Genomic DNA, 25,391 nt, shown 5'->3' on the forward strand with positions numbered 1-25,391 from the left:
GGTACAATAATTTGATGTCATTGTGGCTCATAAAAGCCATATATTAATCATTATTCCTGTGCTGCTGCACTGAGACGTTGGCCAATCAACGTCGCAAATCAAAACCTCTGCAGCCCCCAAACCGTGTCTGGCCTATACGCCATTTCTACAGAAATGCAAGATGTTCTGTAAATGTTTATGGATTTTTCCGCTCTGAAGTGCATTTTTCAAAAGGTTTAATTTTGTGTGTGAAACGCATCAGCTTGGTGAGGAACGAAGGCCATGGAGAGAGAGAAAAAAGGAACTATTTGGTAAACTCACCTGTGGTCATCTTTGTACCACTCGAAGGAGGCTGGCGGCACTGCCATGGCTTCGCAGCGCAAGATGGCGGTCTTACCCAAATGGGCTGGCATGTTTTTCATGTCTGTGATCAAGGGAGGATCTGGCAGAGAAAAACGAGGGAGGAGCGGGAATTCAGCAATTAGTATACATGTGCATTCACCGAGAAGTCGACTCGGGTCAGCATAGGGTTGCTCCTACGGGGACAGCAAAATCAAGATGTATGAATTCATACATAATGATGCATCTTTAGTATTAACATAAATAATGTGTATATCATTGGACTATAACACTGGAGGTTCAGTGTGACTTGAATTACCACCTTTGGGCTGGTGTGCAGTGCAGAGAGGAATACTTACAGTTGACCGTGACCTTGACCTTCCGCTGATCTGGTGAAGCCACTCCATTGTTGGTGATGCATTCGTAGTCCTCGGCCTGCTGCCTCTTGATCTCCGTGATGTCTAGGAACTCGCCGTCACTCACCAACCCATCTATTGACATAAGGCTTATGTCAAAGGTCACTATCTATCAGATGTATTGTGACTCAGGTTTCTGATTTAAGTGACTAGAGATACTGAGACAGGTGGACTGACAACCAACCTAAGATGATTTAGGAGAATGGCGGAGGTACTATACATAAAATGGATGTACAACATACAAGGAAATCAATATCATGATATTAATGTGGAATGTATATGTATGTATCAAAAAGCAAGATTACAGATATCAATGCAATGAATGGCAATTTTTCTCAAACTTTGGTTACTTTGTTTTACATTGCGTCTTGGTTTCCTGATTCACCATTTGTAAAACAGAAAACAACATGAAATCAATAAAGAATAATGCCACAAAGAAATTAATAAATATGATGACATCAACAAACAATGATGATATATATATATATATATATATATATATATATATATATATACAGTATATATATATATGTAAGAGGAATTAAATATATTTGAATAATTGTCCCATGACCAAAGCTTAAGAGCTCAAACTGTTTTGATCATTCAAATAATTGGTCAGTTGGTGAATGTTTGTATGAATGCAAACATGACTTGACAGTGGAGACACGTTTCTTTTAATGTGTCAGGGGGGATCGTGAGCTTTTCTTCCAGGCAGTGGACACACCAGGGTGATGGCCTGTTCGCTACATTGCGTATCGAGAAGAATATTCGGCTCTCATTTGATGTTGACACACTCCCAGGTGCACCAAAACCGAATTAGTTAGTCTTGCACTCTTTTTTCAAACAACCACCGAATGTCTTCAGAGGAGAGAGTCGAGGAGACGGGCTACAAGTTATTGCTCCTTCATGTGAGGGAATGGATGTTGGGAGTTTTATTGGATCGACAGCGGCAGAGGGAGAAGAAGAATGAGAGTGCACCCCCCCGCCCCCCTTTCCTCCCTGCAAGTCTGAGCAGACAGCTGTCTCATAGCCTCCAAAACCATCCAGCCTCTTTTTTCTCCCTTTTACCCCATTAAAGAAGTCAGACTGTGGAACACAACATAGTATATAATCTCACCACTAACAAGGAAAATCCAGCTCTTAAATTGCCGCTCACTTTTTCCCTTTCAAAGCCCTCCTAAACATACACACAGCCACTGTCAATCAGTGGACCTTTACTTGCCCTCACAAACACACAAATGGCGCCTGAGCGCGTCTGTGAGCAACACCGACTCAAAAAAACCACACACACACACACACTAAAAAGACGTTAAACTCCATGATTATTCCTGTCAGAGATTAGTGCGGCGGTTCTAATTGAAGATTATACTGGAGGATTATTAGTGTGGCTACTGAGCTGGAGACGATTATTTGCAGCTGCTGCGGCAGAGGCTGAGCAGCGACAACCGCGGTGATGGCTGCTCGTGGCGCCCGAGCAAGTGCAGACGGGTGCTTGCTGTTGGGCCGGGCCGATTGCAATGGTATTCACTCGTTGCATTAGTTTAATAAATATAGCTCTCTTGTGACATCTCTGTCAAGCAAGCAGAGCACCCAACTTTGCCAGATGGAGGGAAGCTGAGGCGGTATCTTAGGGGTGGGGGGAGCGGAGAAAAGACATAATCAGACAACTAGCAGAGGAGAAATTACACACAAGGCGGTTACAGATGACTTCCAAGAAATAAAAAGGGGAGCAATCAAGCGCTAGAGAGCACATTACAGACACGGAGAGATACCGAGCTAGACGGCAAAAGAGATACACAGATATAAAGATAGAGCAAAAAGAGAAAAACGGCAACATAAACGTTGAGGTGTCAAGTTGAGTACTTGATGTGGTTGATTCTTTCATGGACCTTTCGTCCTCAGCACCATTGGGTGATGTAATATGACTCTCCCTTTCCCATCCTCTCTCCTCCCTCCCTCTCGCTCTCTCCATCCCCTGAGATCTCTGGATGGCCATTGCACAACCGCGCTACACTTTGGTGGGAGATCATATCTGACTGGAGCCGGCCCCTGGCACTCCGATAATGGGCTGTAAAATACATCTCCATCAACCACTTATGGCTTTTGAAGGAGCCTGACTGTTGACCACCAGAGATAGTTGGATTGCACCTGAGAGAGAGAGGGAGGAGGAGGTGTTGTGAATGAGAGGAAGGGGGAAAGGATCAGGGGCTCTGTCCAGCCCTAGAGTGAAACTGTGCTCTATTTCCCTGGCAGCACTTTGAGTCTGTCTAGATCATCAGGGGCACTTGATTCCTCTGCTCCTTTTATCCATTTCCATTACAAAAACTACCGTCCAGGCAGAGAGGTCTGATGTTAAAACAGAGCAGGATGGACAGCCTGACAGCCTGAAGATAAAGAGAGGTGTGTTAGTTGAGCTAAATGAAGCTACAGCTGAATTTAAACCAGGAAGGCCACTTATTCCCAGTGCTCCTAACGCACCTACAATGAGTCCATAGTAGTTAACTCCACATTCTACGGTTACATTTCTTTTGAAGAGCCTGACACCAATATTCTTTAATATATTTTCTTATGGTCAACACATCCCATGAAAAGATCAAAACCAACAATGAATCAGTCCTGCATATAAAGCCTGATAGATCTTATTCATTGCTTTGTATTAAGTATTAAGTGTCAAGTCCTTGCACTCAAGTCCCAAGACAATCAAGTCCTTAGCAAGTAAAAATGCACTCTTCACCAAATCTTATGCCATTTGCAGTTTTGCATACGGCCTTTGTTGTTGACCACCGCATTGTTTTTTTTCAAGGAGGAAACCATCTTTGGTATCTTTTTGTAACGTTAGTTTCACGATTCTCTCCTGCAACTCAATTGGATAGTGTTAGATTTGTTCAAAGTGATTTATCGACTTGCTCGTAATGAATAGCGTTAGTGGTTTCAGGAAATGAAGGTACTTGAGTATGAATAACATACTTTTTAATCTGAGGTTGTGTCAGAATAACAGTACAAACTATATTTACTCCTGTTTTACTGTCCAAAATCATTTGTAATTTTTAAAACGATTAAGCTGTATATTTCAAACCATTTTTCTCCAGATATTTGTCTTCAGTATGAACACATGGGCTTGAGGTGGATGCTACGCATTGGGAAGAAAGGTTTCATACCAGATTAACACACTATTGGTGTTGTTCTTTTAATGGGATTGTTAATATAGAACATAACCAGCCTCCAACTTTAACATCAAGCACATAAACATGTTGCTAAATACCCATTACATTTGTTCATTGGACTAATTGTGACCAATATATGTACCGAGCTGGACATTTTACTGTACAGTTAAAACATAAACTTGTGAGTGCTCTCTGGCAACACTTTCCTGCCTTTTTCAATCATCTGACTTCCACTCTCAACCTGCACACCTGCTATTCATTCTCTCATAAAGCCACACCTGTCCCTAATCAACTCCATATCAGCCTTTCTGCCATAACTGTAGCACAGCATTTATGTCTCTGTTCTATGTGTTTTACTTGTGTCCTTTTTGGATTTGTTTGGCTCTGCTGGCCTCTTGCTAATTTCTACCTTCCCTTTTCAACCCTACCATGCTCTGTCGTCGTCAAGCATTTGGAGCCACACGGCATCCAAAACGTTTAAGTCTCAAAACTAACTCTCTGACAAATGTATACAATCTTTATGCTTATCATATTCATAACCTCTTAGTGAAAAGTGCACACCTCCTCCCCACCACAAGAAGCCACCGTGCATTTATTCGTTTGAGTTAAACTGAGTGGGTCAGCTGACGGATGCCAGTGAGAGTGACTGGGCGTGACAGATTATATCTGTGCTTTGGTGCAGAAGAAGGAGGCGGTGCCTGCAACCAGCGCAGATTAGCGCCACTACGTACGAGAGAAACTGGTAACTGTGTTCAAGATGCAAAGGGGTTGCAGGCTGAGTGGGTCTCTGTCTCACCTCAAAGATGTTGCACCTCCTTATCGTCGACCGACGCCTGACGCACAAGCACATTTTCCACTCAACCTCCACGTACACTGTTCGCCACATCCCCCCCAACTCTCCCTGCAAATCCTCTATGCAGTCTCTGAGTAATGGGGACAGATGGCTGGCAGCTTCTTGCTGTTTCTTTGGGCTAGGCCACCCCCACCACTTTCTCCAACACCCCTGGTCTCCTGCAACTGATGGCTTGGTTGCACAGACTCCCACGGAATAGCAATGCAGCCCCTATCTCTTCCACTGCAAGCTGAGGGGTTATTGGAGAGAGGAGGGAAGATGGGAGGGAGGCGGTGCGAGATGGTGGGGGCGGCTAGAGAGGGCGGATTACTGCTGACAGAGGAGAAATGCTGGGGGCTTGCAAGTGAGGACAACTGCACAGTTTGTGATGTCAGGGTGTGTGTGTGTGTGTGTGTGTGTGTGTGTGTGTGTTTGCTGCAGGTGTGTTCTTGCATGCTTTACTTTTGTCCTCTATTTTTGGGTGTCTATGATCACTATGGGCTTGTCCCATTCTGAGGTTCTGTGTAGGTTCACAAACACTGACTGTGCAGAAAAGGACATTATAAGCACAGCAGGCCGACCCAGGGACAAACGAGGGAGAGAGGAGGAGGGACAGACATTTGAGCAAGCCCCAAGCTGTAAGTACAGCGGTGCAGTATAGGTTGTGCATTTATTTGCAGTTTACAGCGTGTTGAGTAGTTGTTCACACTGACCTTTTTTATCATTGCTGTCTCTGTGCTGCAGTTGATGTGCGTTTCTGCTGCTGTCGTCAAGCTACAACTCAGCCAATATTGCTGTGTGATGAAAATGCTTTAACCAAGACTTTTGTGACACGGATGCAATGCCAGCCACACAAAAAAACTTTTCTGTAATATCTCCCTCAAAGTTGAAGTTCAAAAGTTTAATCTGAGATATACTTTGGAACTTTCTGGCATCTCACATAACAAACAAAATGTAGTATTCATATTTCATCAAAGAGGCCATGGAGCTCATGCAATATGCAATTTATACTACACAAGTCAACAGAGACAAACATTATTTGCTTAAATACTGACAATTATTGTTAGTTACATTAGGAATATTGAGTCACAGCGCAATTGTATATTCAGGGTTGCATGGTGGTGTGGTGGCTAGCACTGTCGACTAAGAGCAAGATGGGCCTTGACTCACTTGTGTGGAGTTTGCTTTGTTCTCCCCAGCATGGGTTTCCACCCACAGTTCAAAGACATGCAATTGTGTAATTGATGATTCTAAATTGAATATAGGTGTGAATGTGAGCGTGACTGGTTATCTGTCTCTGTGTCAGCCCTGCGATAGTCTGGGGTGAACCCTGCCTTCGCCCAATGCCAGCTGGGATTGGCTCCAGCGCCCCTGCGATGCCTGAATAGGATAAGCGGTTACGGATAATGGACGGCTGGATGGATGGATGGCACACTCAGGAGAGTGAAGATCTCCACCAGGTGTGTCTGCAACGACCACTGCTGTTGTCAATCAATGTGTTATTGAATGAATACAACCCACAACATACAATACAACATGTGCTCTCATTTTAATCTATGCAGATGTCTGCGCTGAGTCTGTGCAGGCGTGCGTCCCAGCTCCGTCTCTCGGGCGTAATTGCGGCTTTATGCAATTGTTTAGGCTTCAAGTTAATTTGTTCAACAATCGCATGTAAACATGAGGCAGATGCCCAATGAAAACGGCCAGAATAACTGTCTGCGGCGATGCAGTCAAGTGTGTGCGTGTGTGTGTTACAGTGAGCCGTTCGGAAAACACAGTAACACCTAGGACACTGAGTGCCAGGGAGACAGAAACAGTCTGGCCCTAACGCTGCCGCAACACTTTATCGAAGACTGGACCCAAAAAGGCATGAGGAGTAGGGGACAGAAGACTGCAGGATGATTCTTGTGTATGTGTTTAGAGATGTTAATTCCTTCATGGCCTTCATTGCGTCCGTGGGTTGAAGGCATGGTGACTGAGTGTCAATATCCTGATGTGGTACAGTATAATCTGTAAATGAGTGCCCAAACTATTATGCAGAACAATATAGCAGTATGCAAGATTAGCTGTGGACAGACACAGAGATGCACACACTCACTCAAACGTAATAAAACCATAAAATCTCTAAAGGCCATGTCTTGGTTATTTGCCATTTGGGAGGGGAAAAGAAAACAGAGAAAAGGGAAATAAACGCAGTGCTGATCAAATCTAATGGATTTGACGTCAACTATCAAGTCCTGTATCCTGACTAGTTCTGATTCCACACCATGACGAATGCTAAAAATAGCCTATTTAAAGTGGCTGTCAGCGTAGGTTGGCATCGTGATGCTGGTTGACAAGGTGGATGAAGACAGATGCTGATGATTACAGGTGGCACGGTGGAGGTAATTACGTGTAATGTGTGGTTATTTGGGGGAAAACATTTGGGACATTGGGAGAATAAGAAGAGTATGAATTTAAGATGGGGACATACTTAACAGCTGGGTTTAAGAGTGTTGACACAGGTATGTGGGATAAAGACTTGGACATGAGCTGAATGCTGATAAGCCTTGAGGAAGAAAATGGGAAGAAAATAAAGACTATAAAAGAGGTTCGGGATGAATGTGAAGTCGGGGAGATAAAGGTGGAGCTGTGAACAAGAGATCTGTGGATCTGGTGACAAGCAAGCAACAAGGGGTAGCTTACATTTCTGGTCTTTCCAGGTGACGGTGGGCTCAGGGCGACCCACTGCCAGGCAGTAGAGGTTTACATTCTCGCCTTCGTTTACCGACACGTTTTTTGAGATGTTGACAATTCTCGCCGGCACTGAAAAACAAGAGTATGCCATTAAAATATGACCTCAAAAGCTCCTTTTTATTTCATAAATTATTGATGAGGTATGGCCTCAGCCTATTAAGGTGCTTAAGGTATGATGCAAATCCGTGCACCTAAGACAGAGAGGCAATCAGCTGATTAATGATCTGCGCTTAATGAACTGTGCAACAATATGCTTGTCTGTCTGCTTAAAATGCACTGAATTCTAAATTGCTGCAAATGGGAACTCTCATTCTTCTGACATCTAATCCATTTTAAAGAAAAGAAAAAAAAATCATCGAAGTGATTGTTAGTATTTTAAGTTTTTAGGTGAATGGCCAATTCTGTATACAGTTTTGCCCCAAAGTCAGAAAGGGTTTGGCGCGCTATGCATGTATTTAGTTTGATAACAAGATGGCCCCTTGAATTTAAATGGCCCATTATCATTGCTTTTAATGAGCTTGGCCCTGAGATTGCTTTTTTTGCAAGACATCTACCGAGGATCCCATTTTTCTCTATCTTGCTGGAGTTGAATACTTGCAGCGATAAAGCACAGATTGGAGTGGCAGTGAAGCCGCTCCTGCTTGATGCACTGACTTGAGGGTGTAATTATTTTGTGTGATATCATGCTAGGGCTGGAATTGCAGATGACTTGGAATTAGGTACAGTATATATTGGTCATCTGTGCCAAGCTTTGCAGCCTGCAGACAAGAGTTGTTTGTTTGTTTGTTTGTTTGGCTGCAGTACGGAAAGTCTGTCAGTAAGCAGCTAACATTTTCTCCGCTACCCGTGAGCTGTGAGCCAGACCCAGTGTTTCCATTCCAGCAGAATGTACCCTAATATATCCTGTTCCAAAACGTTTCAGTTTCATCCTGTCGGTGGTGTATTAATGAAATTTGCTCAACTCACTATCCCAAAGATGTATACAAATTGACACATGTAAGGGGGAACAGGTCTGATATCCATCCTCTGGGCAGTTCTGCGCCAATACATCATGTCACTCAAGATCAGTCAGACTCTCACTCACTTAGTTGCTGACTTGATGCCCTAGTCGTGGTCCTGCACTGTCAGTTATTAAGTCAGGCACTTGGACAGCCGCCCCCCCCCATGTGTGTACCACATCTCCTTCACACACATCTGCATCCATCTGATCTGCTTAACTCTCTGCTTATGAAGACAAGCCACCCTACCTGGTCACATGGAAATAACAAATGGGCTTGGCCTTCATATTGAAAATGACGTTCTGTCACCTGCTCGACTTGTTTTTTCTAAAGCCACACACATACGTAGGCCAACTAAGCTTTCAAAACATCAGCAAGTAATTTGATATAAGCATAAATACTAACCTTTTATTCTCAAACATGATAAAAAAAACATTATCTACCTAGTTTTCCATTATAAATGTAACCTTGATTGAACAGAAAAGGAACACTGAAACATGAACATAGTAAATCTTAATTGCTTCCCTTGATGTCGAACCTCAATCACACCCAATAGACAGCACTACGCTTGGATGAATGATGAAATGCATAATTAAGCCATTTAGTTTGTAACCAAGGTGGTTTGCAGTAACATCAATCCACAAATTGCTATTTTTTGCATCACATCTGTAGCCTTTCATGTCACTTATGACAGATTCCTGTTCAGTCTCGACTCGGCTGTTCACCTTGGACAATGAGGTAGACGTGGGCAATGCGGGGCTTGTTATTGGCCTGGAAGCTGCAGGTGTAGGGCCCCTCGTCGGTTACTTGGACTTCGTCGATGTGGATGGAGAAGTCGCTGTTGTTGCTGTTGGCCAGTGTCACACGCTTGTCCAGCGACCACTTGTCCGTCCCCGTGAACAGAATGTTTGAGCGGTTCAGCCAGGCCTTGTGGGTCACCTCCTCATCGATCCGACATCTGAGTGGGAGACATGAGTAGGGTTGATCCTAAATAAGGCTGAGAGGTGTTTTATCATTACATACAGATGTACAAATGGGTGAAATGTCAAAATGATTTTGGTACAGTGTTGCAAACAGCTGACGATCTTCGATGCGCCTCAGAATAGACAAGTCTCTTTTACTAAAAGAATTGGACATCGTTTCCCCAAAGTATACTCTCTCTTTTGGTGGTTTTATGATGGTGGGGAGCGCTGAAAAACATGTTCGTCCAAAATCTCCCACAGGTGTTGAAATGCAGTGACTGCAAAGGTCATAGCACACGATTCACTTCCTTTTCTACAAATCAAACCATTCAGGGTCCCCTTGTGTACGAAGCATCTCGCGTTCATTATGTTTCTACACTCATTTATTCAAATTTCTCCTTTATTTGTCACTTCTTTAGTGCAGTCTTACCAAGAGGTTACAGACAAAGCTCTCTGGTAACATTGCACTAATGACTAGCCATTACGCCTGTTACGCCGGTAGAGAGAAAATGGGTCAAATCATAAAACATATGGCTGAGGTCAGTTATAGGAAATCCAAGAGGTCGTGAGCAAGCAAAGCGCTGCATGAGAAGCTGTTGTTAAAATGTGTGGAAATAAAGAAGGATATGAGTGAGGGTGTTGATTAAAGTGCAGTAAATCCCTGGCGTTGTTCCCAAAACGCTTCAAAATCGGAACCAAGGTCCAAAGGTTTGACTTCAATTCTTGGATTGGCCACTAGATGTCCTTACCCGGCTTCAACTTGCAGCGAGGCCAGGCCTCTATTGTCCTCATGTTTAATTGATGTGACCTGGATAAATATCAAGGTTGAGGTAGATCTTAGATCACCTGCCAAGTCAGTGGCAGTGGCACCACGACGCAGTTTAGCCTGGAAGTCTTCAACAAACCGACTACAAGGCACTGGCTGATGTTTAGGGGAACGCGTGACAAACAGGTTTTGAAAAAGAGGAAAAGAAGAAGAAAATACTTTGTTGATTTAAGTTTTGTGGCTGGTTAATTAAGATAGAGACGTTACAGTAAGAAAGATCATTATCTGTGTACACTATCTATTAATCTATTTTTAAATTAATCACTTCTGCACTGATGATGTTGCTACAGGACCGCAAACCCAGAGGAAATGAGCACCATAATAGCATCAAATGTGCCTCAACTTAATGGGCTGCATCAAAGCCAACACAACAGCACTGTCTCAAGCAGAATGCAAGTATTTGTGCCACTTGGGCAAAAGTGATTTTACATGAAAATGGATATTATTTATGCAGCGGTTTGTCAGCTACCAGCCCTCCATGGCAGACTAAAACTTGCACACATCTGATGAGGACATGAAGTCAGTTCTGTACCGTGAAATCAAACTTCCAGAATATTATCTGGAGTACTGCAGGTACAGTTTTAAAGCGGTGGTTCAACACAGGAGACCTCAAGAACAGATACGCCGGAGGGATCGGGGGATGGTCAGCACGAAGGAAACTCAAGAAAAAAACACCGGGTTTTCTTTTCAGATCGATTTCATGTTTATGCTTTTTTCTTGTGAGTTATTGGATAATGTCACTACTTTTTAAAAGTATTCAAATAAAACATGTGCTGAAGGACTAATCCGCCTTTAGTGGTCAAGTGTAGGACTTAAGCCACAGAAAGGAGCCACCTTTTGTTTTCACAGTGAATAGTCAAAAAGGTTGGGAAGGGCTGGTTTACAGAACTGAAGAGGGATTACCACTAGCGAATGAAAAGGGTTTGAATTTGCTTGTGACCAGCTTTCCGGATACCAGACTGTGAAGGAATAAATGGTCACATTGAAAGCATATTTCTGAAACTCAGTTGTGTTCAGTTCAGAATTTCTGCTGTTTTAAACACCCATATAAATGATATAGATTTGATTTGATTTGATTCCACTGTGTCAGTAGAAGCGCTTCAAGCTACACGTTAACATTGCAGATCAGCATTCATGGTTGTTTGATTCCTAACTTTAAGAGAGACTTGTTGGTATTGACAAATATTGACAGACCGGTAACATGTTTGACTTTGGTGGAAGGCCAATTCTTCCTGCAAGAGAAAACTAAACTAAAAGAAGAATTTGTTCAGAGAATCAAATGGGTGTAGGCTTAAATGTGATGAAAGTAATGTTGGGGCACAAACATGTTTTTCATGTAATTAGGAGGTGCAGGTGTAGGATCAGGAGTTACCTCAAAGTGACTCTTTCTCCTTCCAGCACTGTAATGTTGTCCGGCAGGTGTCCGAACTCTCCTCCGTGCACACTGGAAGCTGCAGAGAAAAATGAGAGAAGCGACCGATGAGCATCCAATCACGGCACCAGACGCTGGCGTTCATCAATCTCAGGTCAGGTGCTTGAAAATCGACTACCTCACACAATCAGGTTGGGCGGGGATGTGCTGCTCTGTATCCTGAAGGGAAAGTAATAAATATACTAAACAAAAGAGTCACAACGTCTGCACTGACCCCCATACTTGAATAATGATTTGGTTTTACCCTGCATTCTGGTGGGATGCTCGCTCATTGAACAGCGCTGATAATGAGCCAAGGGAAGAGGATTCACGCGGAGCTGCCGGAGCGTGAAATGAAGGGACAGCAACAGTAACAGAAGGGATGCTCATCCTGCCTACCAATACACACACACACACACACACTAACACACTTGGAGAACAGAGGCACATGCTTAGAAAAGCACAAACACACACACACAAACACACACACGCACACATTTACTGAGTGCCATTAGTTGGGAGATTAAAACTTGGCATCTGTGAGATGTGTTTTAGACACACAGGTGGGGAAAACACATTAAAGTAGTTTTAAGTCATGTTTGTGAACTTGCTTGGACTGCAAACAACGATAACCAAAGACCTTCGACGCTGGCATGGATATTGCCTCCTGCGACGGGTCGCTCCCTGGTAAGACACCTGGGCATGTGCATCGAGACTCTGCCAAATCACAGCGTGACACCAGATACCTCGGCTTGTGTCTTCACTCCATCTCCGACAATCTCTTTCTCCCTGTGCCTCAAAATGACCTCAATATCTCCAGTGGGCCTTTGCTGTGTTCTAGCCTTGAGGTTTAATAAAGGGTGACTTTATGAAAGGAAGCCTGTGCGTTGAGGAGCTTAGAAGCAACTCAAGGTTTGTTAAATAACCGCACAAGGACATGTTAAGCATGCCGATTAGGAAACCCAAAATGAAGGCAATGCAGCACCACAAGCACGTGGACTTAGAATTAAAAGTGGAATCATGGTTTGATTTCAAAGAATAAGAATAAGTCCAGAGAACTTCCCTAAATTATAATTAATCAGACTAATTATGCATTTTCTGCGTGTTTGTGATCGCAGTGCTGTTTGGCATATCTATGTGGATATTTAACAGTAAATATAGGCTACATTGTGTATTCATATATTCATGTGTGTATGGTTGTGTGTGCACCGGTGCATGGTGTTGCTCAGCAGTTACAGTAGCTGTCTGCTGCTCATTTGTGCGTTTTGTTTGCTGACATACCGGTGGAGAACAAGAAAGGAGGACAAACTAATGACGCCTCAAAAGAAAAGTGGCCCGGAAAATCTCCTGCTAAAAGCTGTAATCGCATTAATGGGTGCTGCTGCTGCTGCTGCTGCGCTATCTAGGCCGGCCAAGGATCCAGAACTGGCTGCATCTCTCTCTCTCTCTCTCTCTGAAAGCCTTGGGGGAGGGGCATAGCACATTGGCCATTGTGTCCAATGTTGAAAAACTGTCACAAGAGTAATGTTGCATGGCTGTGCTAATGCTTCCTGTCTTAGACTCAGACAGTCCTCAGCTCAAGTTCTCAGCTGTTCCCTTGCAAGTGCTCTGTACCCTGCACACTAGAATTTATGTAGGTTAATTCAATTCAGTTCCAGGGGCTTGGGGCTCGGAGACGGGTGTGACACGCTGTCATAAACACACACTACCCCAAATTTTTCGCATTCGCAGACACGCTCACGGAGAGAAAAGGCGCTCCCGCCATCACATAATGTAACCATTGGGACACTCGCGAGACGCACACTTTTTGATTGAATGAATGATGAATGCATACGTTGAATGCTCCAAACAACAAGGTTACAAACCAGTAGGGAGCAATTCCCATTTCCCTACTTGATTCCCATTTTCACAGCTCGATTGGCACCTCGCATTCTCAAACCTGTGTCATCACCCCGCCTCCACTTCCAGATGCTGCACAACACGATAAGCAGGCCAACACATTCAGTCCATATTTGCTCTCCCACACTGCATCGCAGGACAACTCGCGTACGTGTTAACTTACGCACACATACGCAAAAGCACTCTTGACACGACAGTCGAGACGGGACGGAGGGTTGTCTGATTTCATTGTGACAACGCTCGAAGCAAAGATCCAGGAGAAAAACACACACAGATGCATCTTGCATTCGCTCTTCCTGCTTTATGCACACTTTGTCACTCACTCTGAATGCTCAGCATGCAGTGAAAGCTTTGACCTTGGCACAGAAGAAGACAAATTGTAATGGATAGCCTGTGTAGACCAAATCGGGACCAGGATCTGTATTTGAGAGATGGGACCACCTCTGTCCTGAGACAAAAGCTGGCATTCATCCTCCTTCTTTTCCACTTGGGAGAACAAGGCATTGTGAATTATATCAACATTTGTGCTTGACAACTAAACTACTTTGTTTTGGTTCCTATAGAAAATCTAAAGCAGACCACAATGCTTACAACGCAAGGCATCAGGAAAAATGTGGACTGACTTTATACTGGCTGCAGATCATAGTAAGGTTGAAACAATCATGAAAACATGCACATATAAGGGAAAATACAAATTCCCATATGGTGTTTTATGATTGCTGTGACTCCACTCTTGAATTTCTCTTGAGAATCAAAGAGACTTGCAAGATACTTAAAAAACCCAAAATGTAAGTGCAAAACAATATATTACTTGGGTTTCTGTTTAACAAGACTAGAAGTTAGCCGACTGTACTGAGTTGACATGAGCCTAATGCCAAACATTTTTTTCTGCTATTTTGACCGCATAATCTGACACTTTCTTTGGTAAAAAACAAATAACGAACATATGATGCATTCCCTAATATAATACACCTGTTTTCAATCTCTTTCCAGCCCAACATAGGAGTGCAAGACTATGTGTGAAGAGTATTGCTCATTTGAAATTCTGTTGTTGTAAATTGGCCACAGCAATCAAATTTAAATACTATAATGGTTATTGCTTCTACAGCTAAATGAATATAAAGTGTGCATCTGTGGCACCTCATTAATAGGACAGTAGGAGTGTTGGGTGTAAACATCATCTGGCTGAATGACAGCATGTGTCGCAAACCCTTTGATGTATCCCTTTTTCAGGAAATGAATTAAAATGTTGCCGTCCAAACACAGCGGACATGATCAAACAGAACAATAATGAGTCCGGAGTGCATCCAGCAATGGGCTGTTGGATGGCCAAAACAGAATCGTGAGACATCACTACCAAGTCCTGGGCTACTTTGGGCTTTATTGATCCCTATCTCAAATTCAGCTTTTTGGTCTCTGCTCCCTCCCGGGGCTCAGCATGCAGGCTGATGTACTGCACCCGCCCGAAGGATTCAGAAGTCTCACCCATTGACACTCAAGGGTAAAACGAGGGTGTGCTGCTTGCCAAAAGGGAAGCTTAATCCACTGACTACCCTGCAGACTCTAAATGCAGAAACACAAACACAATGCGAATTCCAAAAGAAAGCTTTTTGTCTTCAATGCTTTAGTACCCTACTTTACTGAGACAAAAATGGATTTGTTTCAGAGAGAGACAAATCCTGAGCCTATATAAAACCACAAGTAAGCAGAGTATGAATATATAAATGATAAATAACTGTGTAAGAGCAGTATTGGTGGTGAATACTGCAGTGTCCCCCTGGTGTTGGTGAGAACTCGGGCATATGACATTTCCCTGCTCACTGTTGGCTACAGCAGATACAGTGCGCCATGGCTACCCAAATCTCTTGTCCTTGCTATGACCTCCTGTTTTGGCACTCAAAAGGAAGCCTTGTCCCCATACCATACAGGCACTGACAGACAGACAGACAAACAAACAGACAGAGACAGAGACACACACACATACACACACCCACACCCACACACACACTTGTATTCTGTCCAAATGACCCCCTGCAGCCTTTGTCTGCACACAGCATTGAGCCTCGGGGCTAGATTTGTCTGGCATTTTAAAGAGAATAAAATTTGATGGTGATGCCTGAGGGATTACACACAGGAAAACACTGTGCTAGCAGACCATTGCTTCACAGGTACTGGAGCTGTTTTGTCAATCAGTTCAGCTGTTTTATTACAAACACAGAAATCAGTTTTACTCATCTGTGGATACCACTTTATCTATTGCTGGCCCGTAAGTAGACATTCATAAAACTCTCTCCACTTGTGGTTCAGTGTTTCAGTCTCTGTGCTCTCCTGCATTGTGTCTTTTGCAGCATTGCAAGGCAGCTTGCTCCGTACCCATGAGACATCTATTATGTGATGTGTATTCTCTTGACTTTTACATGTGCCTGTTTGTAATTGCACTTATGAGTAGAGCTCTATTGAGCTGTACAACTTTAGCCTGCGTAGTTCTTGCAAGGTCGCCTTTGTACTGTTCATCTATTTTGCATTGCCCTTGACGATCAAATGCACTCAGAAAGCTACTTCTGAAAGCATGATTGGCGTCAAGACGGATAACAGCGGAGGCTATAATGACACCCGGAACAATAATCTGTTTTCACGTAGGCTGCCGTGGTTTTGAAATTGAAAGGAGAAGGAGTGAGGAATAGCACACGGTTGGAAGGGAGAGGTGAAAATACATAGCCAGGGTGAGGTGAGGTCTTGAGAAAGAAACAGCATCAAGAATGAGGCGAATTTGGAGTCGAATATGAAACTACAGGACGTTGCGTAGCAGCCACAGTAAGAGGTTATACAGTTGTAACAGCAGCAGTGTGAGGTGATAATAGCAGTATTGGCGTTAATAGTAGCAGAGAGAGAGGGAGCATAGAGCAAAGCAAAAAGGAAAGACACACCCGCATAATTAACACTGGCATGCTGCAGCCAATTAAATATTTACAGAGGCACTTCCCTCCGACACCTTGATGATGAGCAGAGGTAGCCCAAGGATTATCAGATGCTAGGAGCCTCGGGCAGGAGACAAGGGGTCGGGGTGGGGGGGATTAAACATTAACCGGCACAGATATCCCTTTCTCTTCCTCGTCTGATCCCATTAACTCTGGACGGCCCAAATCCAACCTCATGTCCACCTCTCTGGAGCCTCATCTTCCTGCCCTCCTCCTCCTCTTCCCCCTCCTCTCCACTACTCATTCAGTCCCTCTACGCTGTCGATGAAAATCCCTGACTCCCCCCCTGGCTCCTTCCACCTGTCAGGGACAGAGCGACGGGAGAGCGAGGAGTGAGAAACCACCTGGGCGCCACACTCTCACATCCAGCACAACAAGATGGATATACAGGTCGCCTGCTTTCCACAACTGCTGGGGAAGCAAAATGGATGTCAGCAGGATCCCACTTGACAGGAATCTAAGAAATGTCAGAGAAGTCACGGTGGATGAAGTGTTTTGAATCTGTTTGGTGAAGTCATTTCTCCAACCTCTCAAACCACAGATGTTTTTGTTTTTTTCTTCTGTTTAAGGAATGTGGTGGAATGACTGAAAGGAGCGTTTACGTGATCTGGTGAGCTCACACTGACGCGTCGAGAGGATCGATTGCGCATTTTGCTGCTCGTCTCTCAAGGTCGTACATATTTCTAGCTGGTCTTATTGACCCCCATTTACCAACCATTCTGACACACATACAAAAGCTAACACAGCTTGAGTTCAGAAGCATGTCAAAACCATCAGCATTTACAGAAAAGCATCACCCTCTGGTGTCTGACTCGGCCGATACCAAAGACGTGACATCTGCCACCTTTTTTTATAGTACACATGCTGAATCCACAATTCCGCCTCTGGTCCTTCTGGCCATCCCTCCCTCCCACCCAGCATCTCCTCCGCTCCCTCCCTCCCACTTTCTAATCCCTCTTCACACATCAATCAATAGAGCACTGCAGAGTGCACAGAGCCATACAGTACTCAATGCAGCAGTTGTACAACTTCAATGGGCAGCCACAGATCTTTACCCTTGAATCAAGCGTGGCTGGGGAAAAAAGCAGAGCGTGCTAAAACCAGGGACGAGCCCCACTCTGCTTTCTTTTACACCCATTTTCCTTGGGCGGACGCCTAAACCCCTTAGCACTCTCAAAATCAATACAGTAGTTAAACGGTTACTTCCTTTCCCAGTGACTACATACACACGCCGGCCTTACATAAGGCCCTGCAGACCCCCCTAAATACACCCTGTGCACTGGTAATTTGACAGATTTGCAGGCAAGTGCTGTCACTGTTTGAACAGAGAACCTTTAAATACTGATTCACCCCCAAGTAGCTCTGCATCTATATAGCATCCTCGGACAATAACAGCAGCATGATGGGGCTTTCACTTCAACGATGCTGAGTAAATCTGAGTCCACATATCAATATCTACATTTTAATGTTATGTGGTAGTAAAAGCAGTGTGCGAAATATGGAGGGTCGCCCTTGAATGACACTTTAAAGTAAAATATTACTGTTTCCGCTTTTGGAAGAACCTAACCTCATATAACCAGAAAAACAGTGGATGACATTAATCTGCTTCAACATCATTAATCTGCTTCAACATCATGGTTACACAAAAAAAATATGGACTGTTAGCCATTACTGAATTGTGACGGACTGCGTGAAGTGAAAAGTTTTACAGCGACACACAAGTAGTTGTGAGGGACTTTATTGGAAATTATATTTGCCTTGTTGATGTGTGTGTGAAAATGTATAGAAAATGTATATGTATAAATATAGTTGATTTTCTTATAGGCCTCTATTGCTTATTTAGTCTGTATAAGAGATACTTTCTCTCAAATTCAGCTTTTTGGTCTCTGCTCCCTCCCGGGGCTCAGCATGCAGGCTGATGTACTGCACCCGCCCGGAGGATTCAGAAGTCTCACCCATTGACACTCAAGGGTAAAACGAGGGTGTGCTGCACTATGAGGTACAGTGGATGGAAAGGCTGAAATATATCATTGTCAGTTTCACGTTCATATTCATATACTGGATATTATGTATAAAGATACTATATTATATTATATTATTATTATATTGCTACATACAAGATTATGTTTATATGCAGTGTCTCCTCCCAAATGTCTAACAAACGTCTTTTTAATTTCCTTCCACAAAGATGTTTTGAAACTTGCCCATTGTTTAAATATGCGTCTGCACACTGGCAATTTTCTCCCTGCCAGCCTTTTATGGTTGAATCGAACATTTATTGTTGCCAAACCGCAACCGACCGCTGAATAGCGTTAAATAATTGGCAGGAGTGTGTATTGGGTTTGTGTGCGTGTGTACTAGAAAAAAACAATAATCAAACACAGCAGGGACCTGCTCTTCAAATCATTTCTCCATATTGCCACGCCCACTTAGACGTCCTGTTTCGGTTCAAATATAGTTGTCAACATGGACTTTGTCACTATGTCTCTGGACTTTCTGACAGAACAAGCCCTGAAACAATTTCTCCCGTGTCCAAAGAAAGCCTGGAAGACAGGCTTAAAAATGAGACGGGAATATAATTTACACATAAATGGCAAAAAGTGTTTTTTTATGTTTAATTAAAAAATGGTTGACAAGTACTACTTGTCCTTTGAGTGGACTTCACAGTGTGACCGTCTGATCACAACCATTTCACAACCAAATAAAATGTCAATCAAATTAAAAAAACAAGACGCATGCAGTTGATTAATATTCATTGGACTATTATTGGATGTTGAAACCTCACCATCTTGGCCGTTCATCTCATAACCACATTGCAGTTTTTGGCCATAGACATGATAAACATGACATATGGCAACGCGCAAAAAACTAATCGTGGCAATTAAACTGAGCGACACAAAAGTGGTAGATCTGACATACTGCACAACATCATTTATCAGTGTCTTAAAATAACTGTTACAAATTGCTTTTGCACAAATTAAACAGTTTTCTGGTGTTTGCCGATTCTGTCATTTTTTTCAAAATAAATAGTGTTCATAGGAGCTCTGTCAGATGCTGTGCGACTGAACAAATATTTCCAGCCATGCGGTTAAGCTTCCAGCACAGTGGCGAGGCTTACCCTATAGTTTACACTCGAGCCTCTAAGAGGCTACAATAAAAACAACAATTACTGGGCGATAGTGACAGGAGACAAAGGAGTGTAATAGCATGGGAGCAGTTATTTTGATAGGACCATTGGCTCTAAAGTGGAGTCAAAAAGAATGAGGCATCAAAAAGTCAGTTGAGTGTTGGGTGGTGTGCGTGTGAAATGGATGACCAGGCAATGCAAGCTGCCAATGGCTGTTTATGACACACTTGAAAAGTAGGACTAACGGGGAAAAAGAACTTTGATGAGCACTTGAGAATTGCTGCCCGCTGTTGTTAATCTGGACATTTATTTGCTACGAAAATGCTGAACTCATGTAATTTCCATGAAAGACAAAACACTGTGTGTTGATGTGCTGAAAATGCATTCAGTGCATTTTGAACAGAATCTCGATTCAGCGTGGGGCTGAATAAAAGATCTCATTTAGCTTTTGTTTGGATGTTTATTTTTTTTGCATGCATAAGCCTTCATGGCACCACCACTGACTTCACTTAATAACCCCCCCAACAATTAATTTCATACTAATGACATATTTTGGTGGAAATATGCAAAATATGTAATATACTCAAACAGAGTAATGAGACCAGTTAATTGTGATGACTGAATGAGGGGCAATGCAATTTGCCGCTGTCTGAAGCCGCCGTGGTAATCTAAAATAAGTCGTTCTTTGTCTGTGCCTCTTTGCAAGCAGCAAAACAAAAGGGAACAACATTTTGGCTTCAGGGGAGCAGAGGAACATTTTCATATCAACACACTCGATCGCAATGAATGCAGACGGTGAACGTGGCAGGTTTCAAGTGCACCTGGATTACATCTCAGCATGTGTGCATCCGTGTGTGTTTTTGACTTGGCATGTGTGTGCGATTGAAACATTTTTAAAGGGTTTGTGTGTATTAGGACCATCTCAGCATGCATGTGTTTGCTTATGCATGCGAGTGGGCTGTGGCGGAGTTCAGCACCACCAAGCAGCCATGATGAAAGGAGGAGATCCAGGCATGGAGGGAGGGATGGAGGAGCCGGGTGCAGGAAAGGAGAGGTGAGGGGCCAGAGCCCAGCGGTAAGGTGCTGTCAGGATAATTCACAGCAGCAGTACTTGCTGCGAAGAACAAAACAGAATTACCTGAGGGAGTTGAAATCCGCTAACACCTGCTTAAGGGGCTGCTCCTCAGGGACGGAATGGGAGAAAAGGGGGGAATAAAGGAGGGAGGCATGGTGCAGTGCACTGAGACGCTGTGTGTGTGTGTGTGTGTGTGTGTGTACAAGAGAGAAGGTGCATCTGTGTATTTTCAAGCTTGTGTAAAACGGTTTGCTGCGTGCGTATTTGTGTATCTGTGTGTGTGTTTGCATACTTCCGCCTGTTTGTGTGCAGTTGGATTCTGCCTGGCTGTGCCCACAGCCGCCCTTACAACTGTGGATGGGCTTCATTTGCATTTCTGTGACTCGGCACCTCTAGCTCCTGCACACATTGCCGTCGTGCCAGTTATGTTTGGCTGCAGTTGGGCTGGAGAGCTTGTGGCAGACATTCAAACCGCCACCACCACCGAGCTCGGGCCTTGGACTGTAAGTCGGAGTGAGTTTTTCAGGGGGCTGTTCCTTCTTGGGCTACCTGGTAGGCTAGCAGTGCACTCTTCCTTTCTCTGTCTCTCTGCGTCCCCGTCTCGCACCAGATGGAGGGCAGATGACTCCCCGGCTAGCTTTTGGCTCCACCGGCGTGCTGTCACTGCTCAATTGCAGGTAAGCCCCGACCCATTTCCTCGACAGCGCGATAGTCTCGCTCAGATGCTCCCCGGTTGCTCTTTCTTCATCTTGTTGAGTTAAAAATATATCCCAGCCTCCCTCTCTTTTCACCCTCCAACCGCTTCTTTACGCCTGGGTGATGACATGCTCTGGGTATTTCTTTGGAGAGTGGCCGTTGTATTAAAAAGCAATCGATAAGACAGCCCATTAGAGCGTCGCTGCTGAGCAGAACTGAGATGGGCCTTGTGTATGACATGCAAAAAAGAAATGAGAGAGATGAGAAGAAAGTTAAAAGGTAAATTAAAGTAGCATTGTCTGTTTGAGGAGGAAACAAGCATGCAGACGGAGCTAAGCTGTGTTTATGTCAGCCGTGGTGGACTGAGCCACTGATGAATCTGCTGGCTCATCTTACTGATAAAGCTGTTTTACCAAAGCCCGAGGCCATTGAGGAAATCAGGGCCATAACTAAGGCTTTGATAGGAGTAATGTGTAATTAAATACAATGCCACTGGCTAATTTGCTTTCCATTTATCGATACACATCAGTTTTTCTGCTGTTTTTCTTTTGTGTTTTCTCACATAAAGGGTTGTGTAATTCATATTGTGTAGGGTTATTAATCTTTCAGTGCAGTTACAAACATAAACACATTTTTAAGTCACCATAAGTTATTAGGCGTCCGTCTCCTCGGAGCTGTTTGAGTTGGATTAATGCTCCTTCATGTGGAGCACTGAAAATGATCTGGGTCTCCTCTCCCTCCTGTGAGAATGAGCTGCGAACATTTGACTGTGAAGATTGCAGCCTTTCCTTATGCTTTTGCATTATACCCACATAAAATCTATAAACATTACATACATTGCCACTTGAGAAAGCCGGGTAAATCTTCCACTTTACAGCAAGGGAAGCCAATCATTTTTTTTTATTGTGGGCTATACTATCCTAAATGCTTAGTTTTCAGCCAGTTACACTGCAAGACATGTGGGACTGGTGTTTAGTTTCATGGTGTCTTCTCACGTTATACTCTTTCATACCCTTGACTTGACTGTGAAACAGTACATATTTTCACAACGTTTTGTCTTATTATGCTCAAGTAGTTATAATAATGGCAATGACGGCATTGAGTGTTCAATTTAAGAAGTGCAATTAAGATACAGTGCATCATATTACAAATATGCTAAAGCCATATTGCAGTTTATTTCTAAAACTTAACCGCATGACATTTAAAAACAGACAGAAGCTTGGCCTGCGGGCCGCGTTTTAGACAACCATGTTTACAGCATACAATACACTACGGAAGAAACGAGCATCGAGACGTAGCCATATTCCTGAGACATAAATTTAAATATTAATAATAAAACAAGCACAGCTGCCAGGATGTATTGCAAATGTCAAAGACAAATATGTGAATGTGTATGCTCAAGTGAAAGCTTTTTCTGTGCTGTAAGAAATATTTCGCCCTAAAATACTACAACATTAGTATTTAGTGTAAAGTTTAAGTGTAAAAAGCTGCATGCTAATGTCGCTAAGCGCTTGTCATATAGCCTCATTGTACAGTAGTGTGAAACACACGAATAAGACCATCAGACAGCTTCTTTAATTTACATGTCATTCATTATTACTATTCAGCAAGTGCATGCGAGATTGCTTTTCAGTACATAATTTCTAACCTTTTTACGAGCTGTCTCATTATTTTTACTTGCACCGTGCTGCATCGGCACCAACTTCATCTGCAAATGACCCCACAGAACATTGGCCAGATGTTTATTCCTTTACATTTGCACAATTGTCTGGAAATCAACCCCCTAAAACACAAGTTAACCTTCAGCAAGACTTGTTGTGCCCGACTCAGCACATTCAGAGCCTGATTGAAAAACAAAATGCTGGAGAAGATGACGTGAGAAGATGGGTGAATATTTTCAAGGCAGAAAATCCTCCCATTCTTTTACACTGGTTACGTAACTTAAAATCAATCTGTGAGGTTCAACGTGTTCTAGGAGTTATTTTGTGGTAATGCAATTGACTTTTTGTGTACCCACTTTGCCGAAGTCTGCCTCATCCACTTTTATTAAAGCTAGAGATTTCGTGTGGTTCTTGGAATTGTACTGTTGGAGCAAGAGCGTCAGATGTTAGATGGAGAAATTATTACTCACAATACAATATGTCCTTGTTATTGTTGAAAACCTGCTCTGCATTTTGTTCTATTGAGGCTACTGCCAGCTGAGGAATTGATATCTTAGTCTAGGCTACACAGAACTTCTCCCTTAAATTTTATTGGCCTTGGTGCATATTGGTGACTCGTAGAAAAAAAGTAAATCCACTAAAACCAAAACTGCTGTTTAATACTATTTCACCAATAGTACCTTCATATATAAAATACATATTTTTATATATCTAAGTAAAATGCTGCAACATGAGAATAGACTATAGTGCAGGCGGTTTTCTCTCTATTTGTATGTTGTGATATTGCATTTTGACTATTTTCTCCTAAATATTGGCCGAATGGTGCTATCAGTGTTCGTGGAAGGGGATTTTAATTCTGGCATGTTAAATTGGCATTTAAAATTTTAGTTTTTTTTGTGTATATTCCCTATGTGTCGAAAAGACGAAGCAAAAGAGTATTGCTATACTTGATGAATTAATAAAAAATAAAAATAAACAAAATAATGGATTAAAAATATTCCCGAATGTTATTTTAATAGTGTAACATGGTCCACCCCCCAACCCCCCCATCTGTTTTCCCCACAAATAGCACCTTGTTTTACACGATTAAAACAATATTTTCCTTGAGGAGGAGGATGATATCAGAAGCTGAACGGAAGAAGAAGCAATAAAAAAGGGGGAACACTAAGTGGCAGCTCATTGTTTTTTTTTCTCTCTCTACATATTCTGACCTAACTTTTTACCTCCTGCAGTTGTTTTTATCAGGGAGATTTTTATTCAGTTTGAATCATATACACACTGAGCTGGACACATTGTCAGAATCAAATTAGATATTTTTCTCCCTCTACTTTCTCCTTGCTTCTCGATAGCTGTCATATTTACCATAACTCTTTCACATTGACATTCTCTATGCTGTTGCCATAGGGTACACAGTGTATGTTTGCATACAACGTTGTGAGCTTGCATACACAATAAATCTGAGGACTGATAATGCAGTTAGATCTAAACCTCTCCCCCAAACACATTTATCCAATCACAGCCTTGCAAATAAAGCTCCAGCCTAAGTTCAGTCCGGAGGACTCTTGTGTGCTTAAACCTTGTAGTTTATTTATCATCTGGCCATTCACTCCTCACACATGCTCACTCAAAATGTCCTTGCTGGTTGTTCGGGCTCTGTCAATCATGATATCAGCTGTTTAGATCAGCTGGTTTCCTCAATCCAATAGGCACAAGGAAACAATTACATCTTTAGCTTATCATCTTGTCGTCTCTCTACCTTCAGTACGTTCATGCTGCTGTTACGCACCCCTCCACTCTCCCCATCTCTGCCCAGTCTTGGCAGATCCATCAGATCCATCAGCTTCATCAACTTCATCCTTCAACCGGCCCCCACCAGTGTCTGGATTCCGTGGGGGGATTCATCTTGCTGCTGCTCATGGCAGAAGCCCCTCGATTATAATTCTCCTTGTAGAGTCCAAGCGCCAAAGACTCTGTCAAAACTTTATCGTTACATATCATCTGTTGATAATAAACAATTATCTTTTCTTCATTTGACGTGTGTCTCTCCTGATTGAACTGTGTCTCCACATTTCGATGCAGTGTGCATGGGGATGTAGTAGGAACGGACTTAATCGTAATGTCAGCAGCTCGGTCTGACTCTTTCCCGGATTTTAGGGAGTTCAATTCCATTCAATTGCTGGAGTTTACACTTCAGCAACTCCAGACCCAATATAGGATTAATTATGTCTGCCAAGCATGTCAGTTATCCGAAAAGCCTTTTCTCTTGCAAAAACATACATAGATCATGTAAAA

The 25,391-nt window shown here is 43.0% G+C and overlaps 1 protein-coding gene across 1 annotated transcript in view; it reads right to left on the reverse strand.

Annotated features, from left to right (window-relative positions):
* Positions 1-25,391, reverse strand: part of iglon5 (IgLON family member 5) — a 96,168-nt gene that overhangs the window by 2,768 nt on the left and 68,009 nt on the right. The window contains exons 2-6 of the mRNA XM_034553641.1: positions 11,625-11,703; positions 9,190-9,422; positions 7,416-7,535; positions 678-809; positions 301-421 (exon numbers count right to left, since the gene is read on the reverse strand). Coding sequence (XP_034409532.1) covers positions 301-421; positions 678-809; positions 7,416-7,535; positions 9,190-9,422; positions 11,625-11,703 — 685 coding nt within the window. The remainder of the gene's footprint in view (positions 1-300; positions 422-677; positions 810-7,415; positions 7,536-9,189; positions 9,423-11,624; positions 11,704-25,391) is intronic.

This window comes from Cyclopterus lumpus, chromosome 16 (genome assembly GCF_009769545.1).
Source record: "Cyclopterus lumpus isolate fCycLum1 chromosome 16, fCycLum1.pri, whole genome shotgun sequence".
Classification (NCBI taxonomy): domain Eukaryota; kingdom Metazoa; phylum Chordata; class Actinopteri; order Perciformes; family Cyclopteridae; genus Cyclopterus; species Cyclopterus lumpus.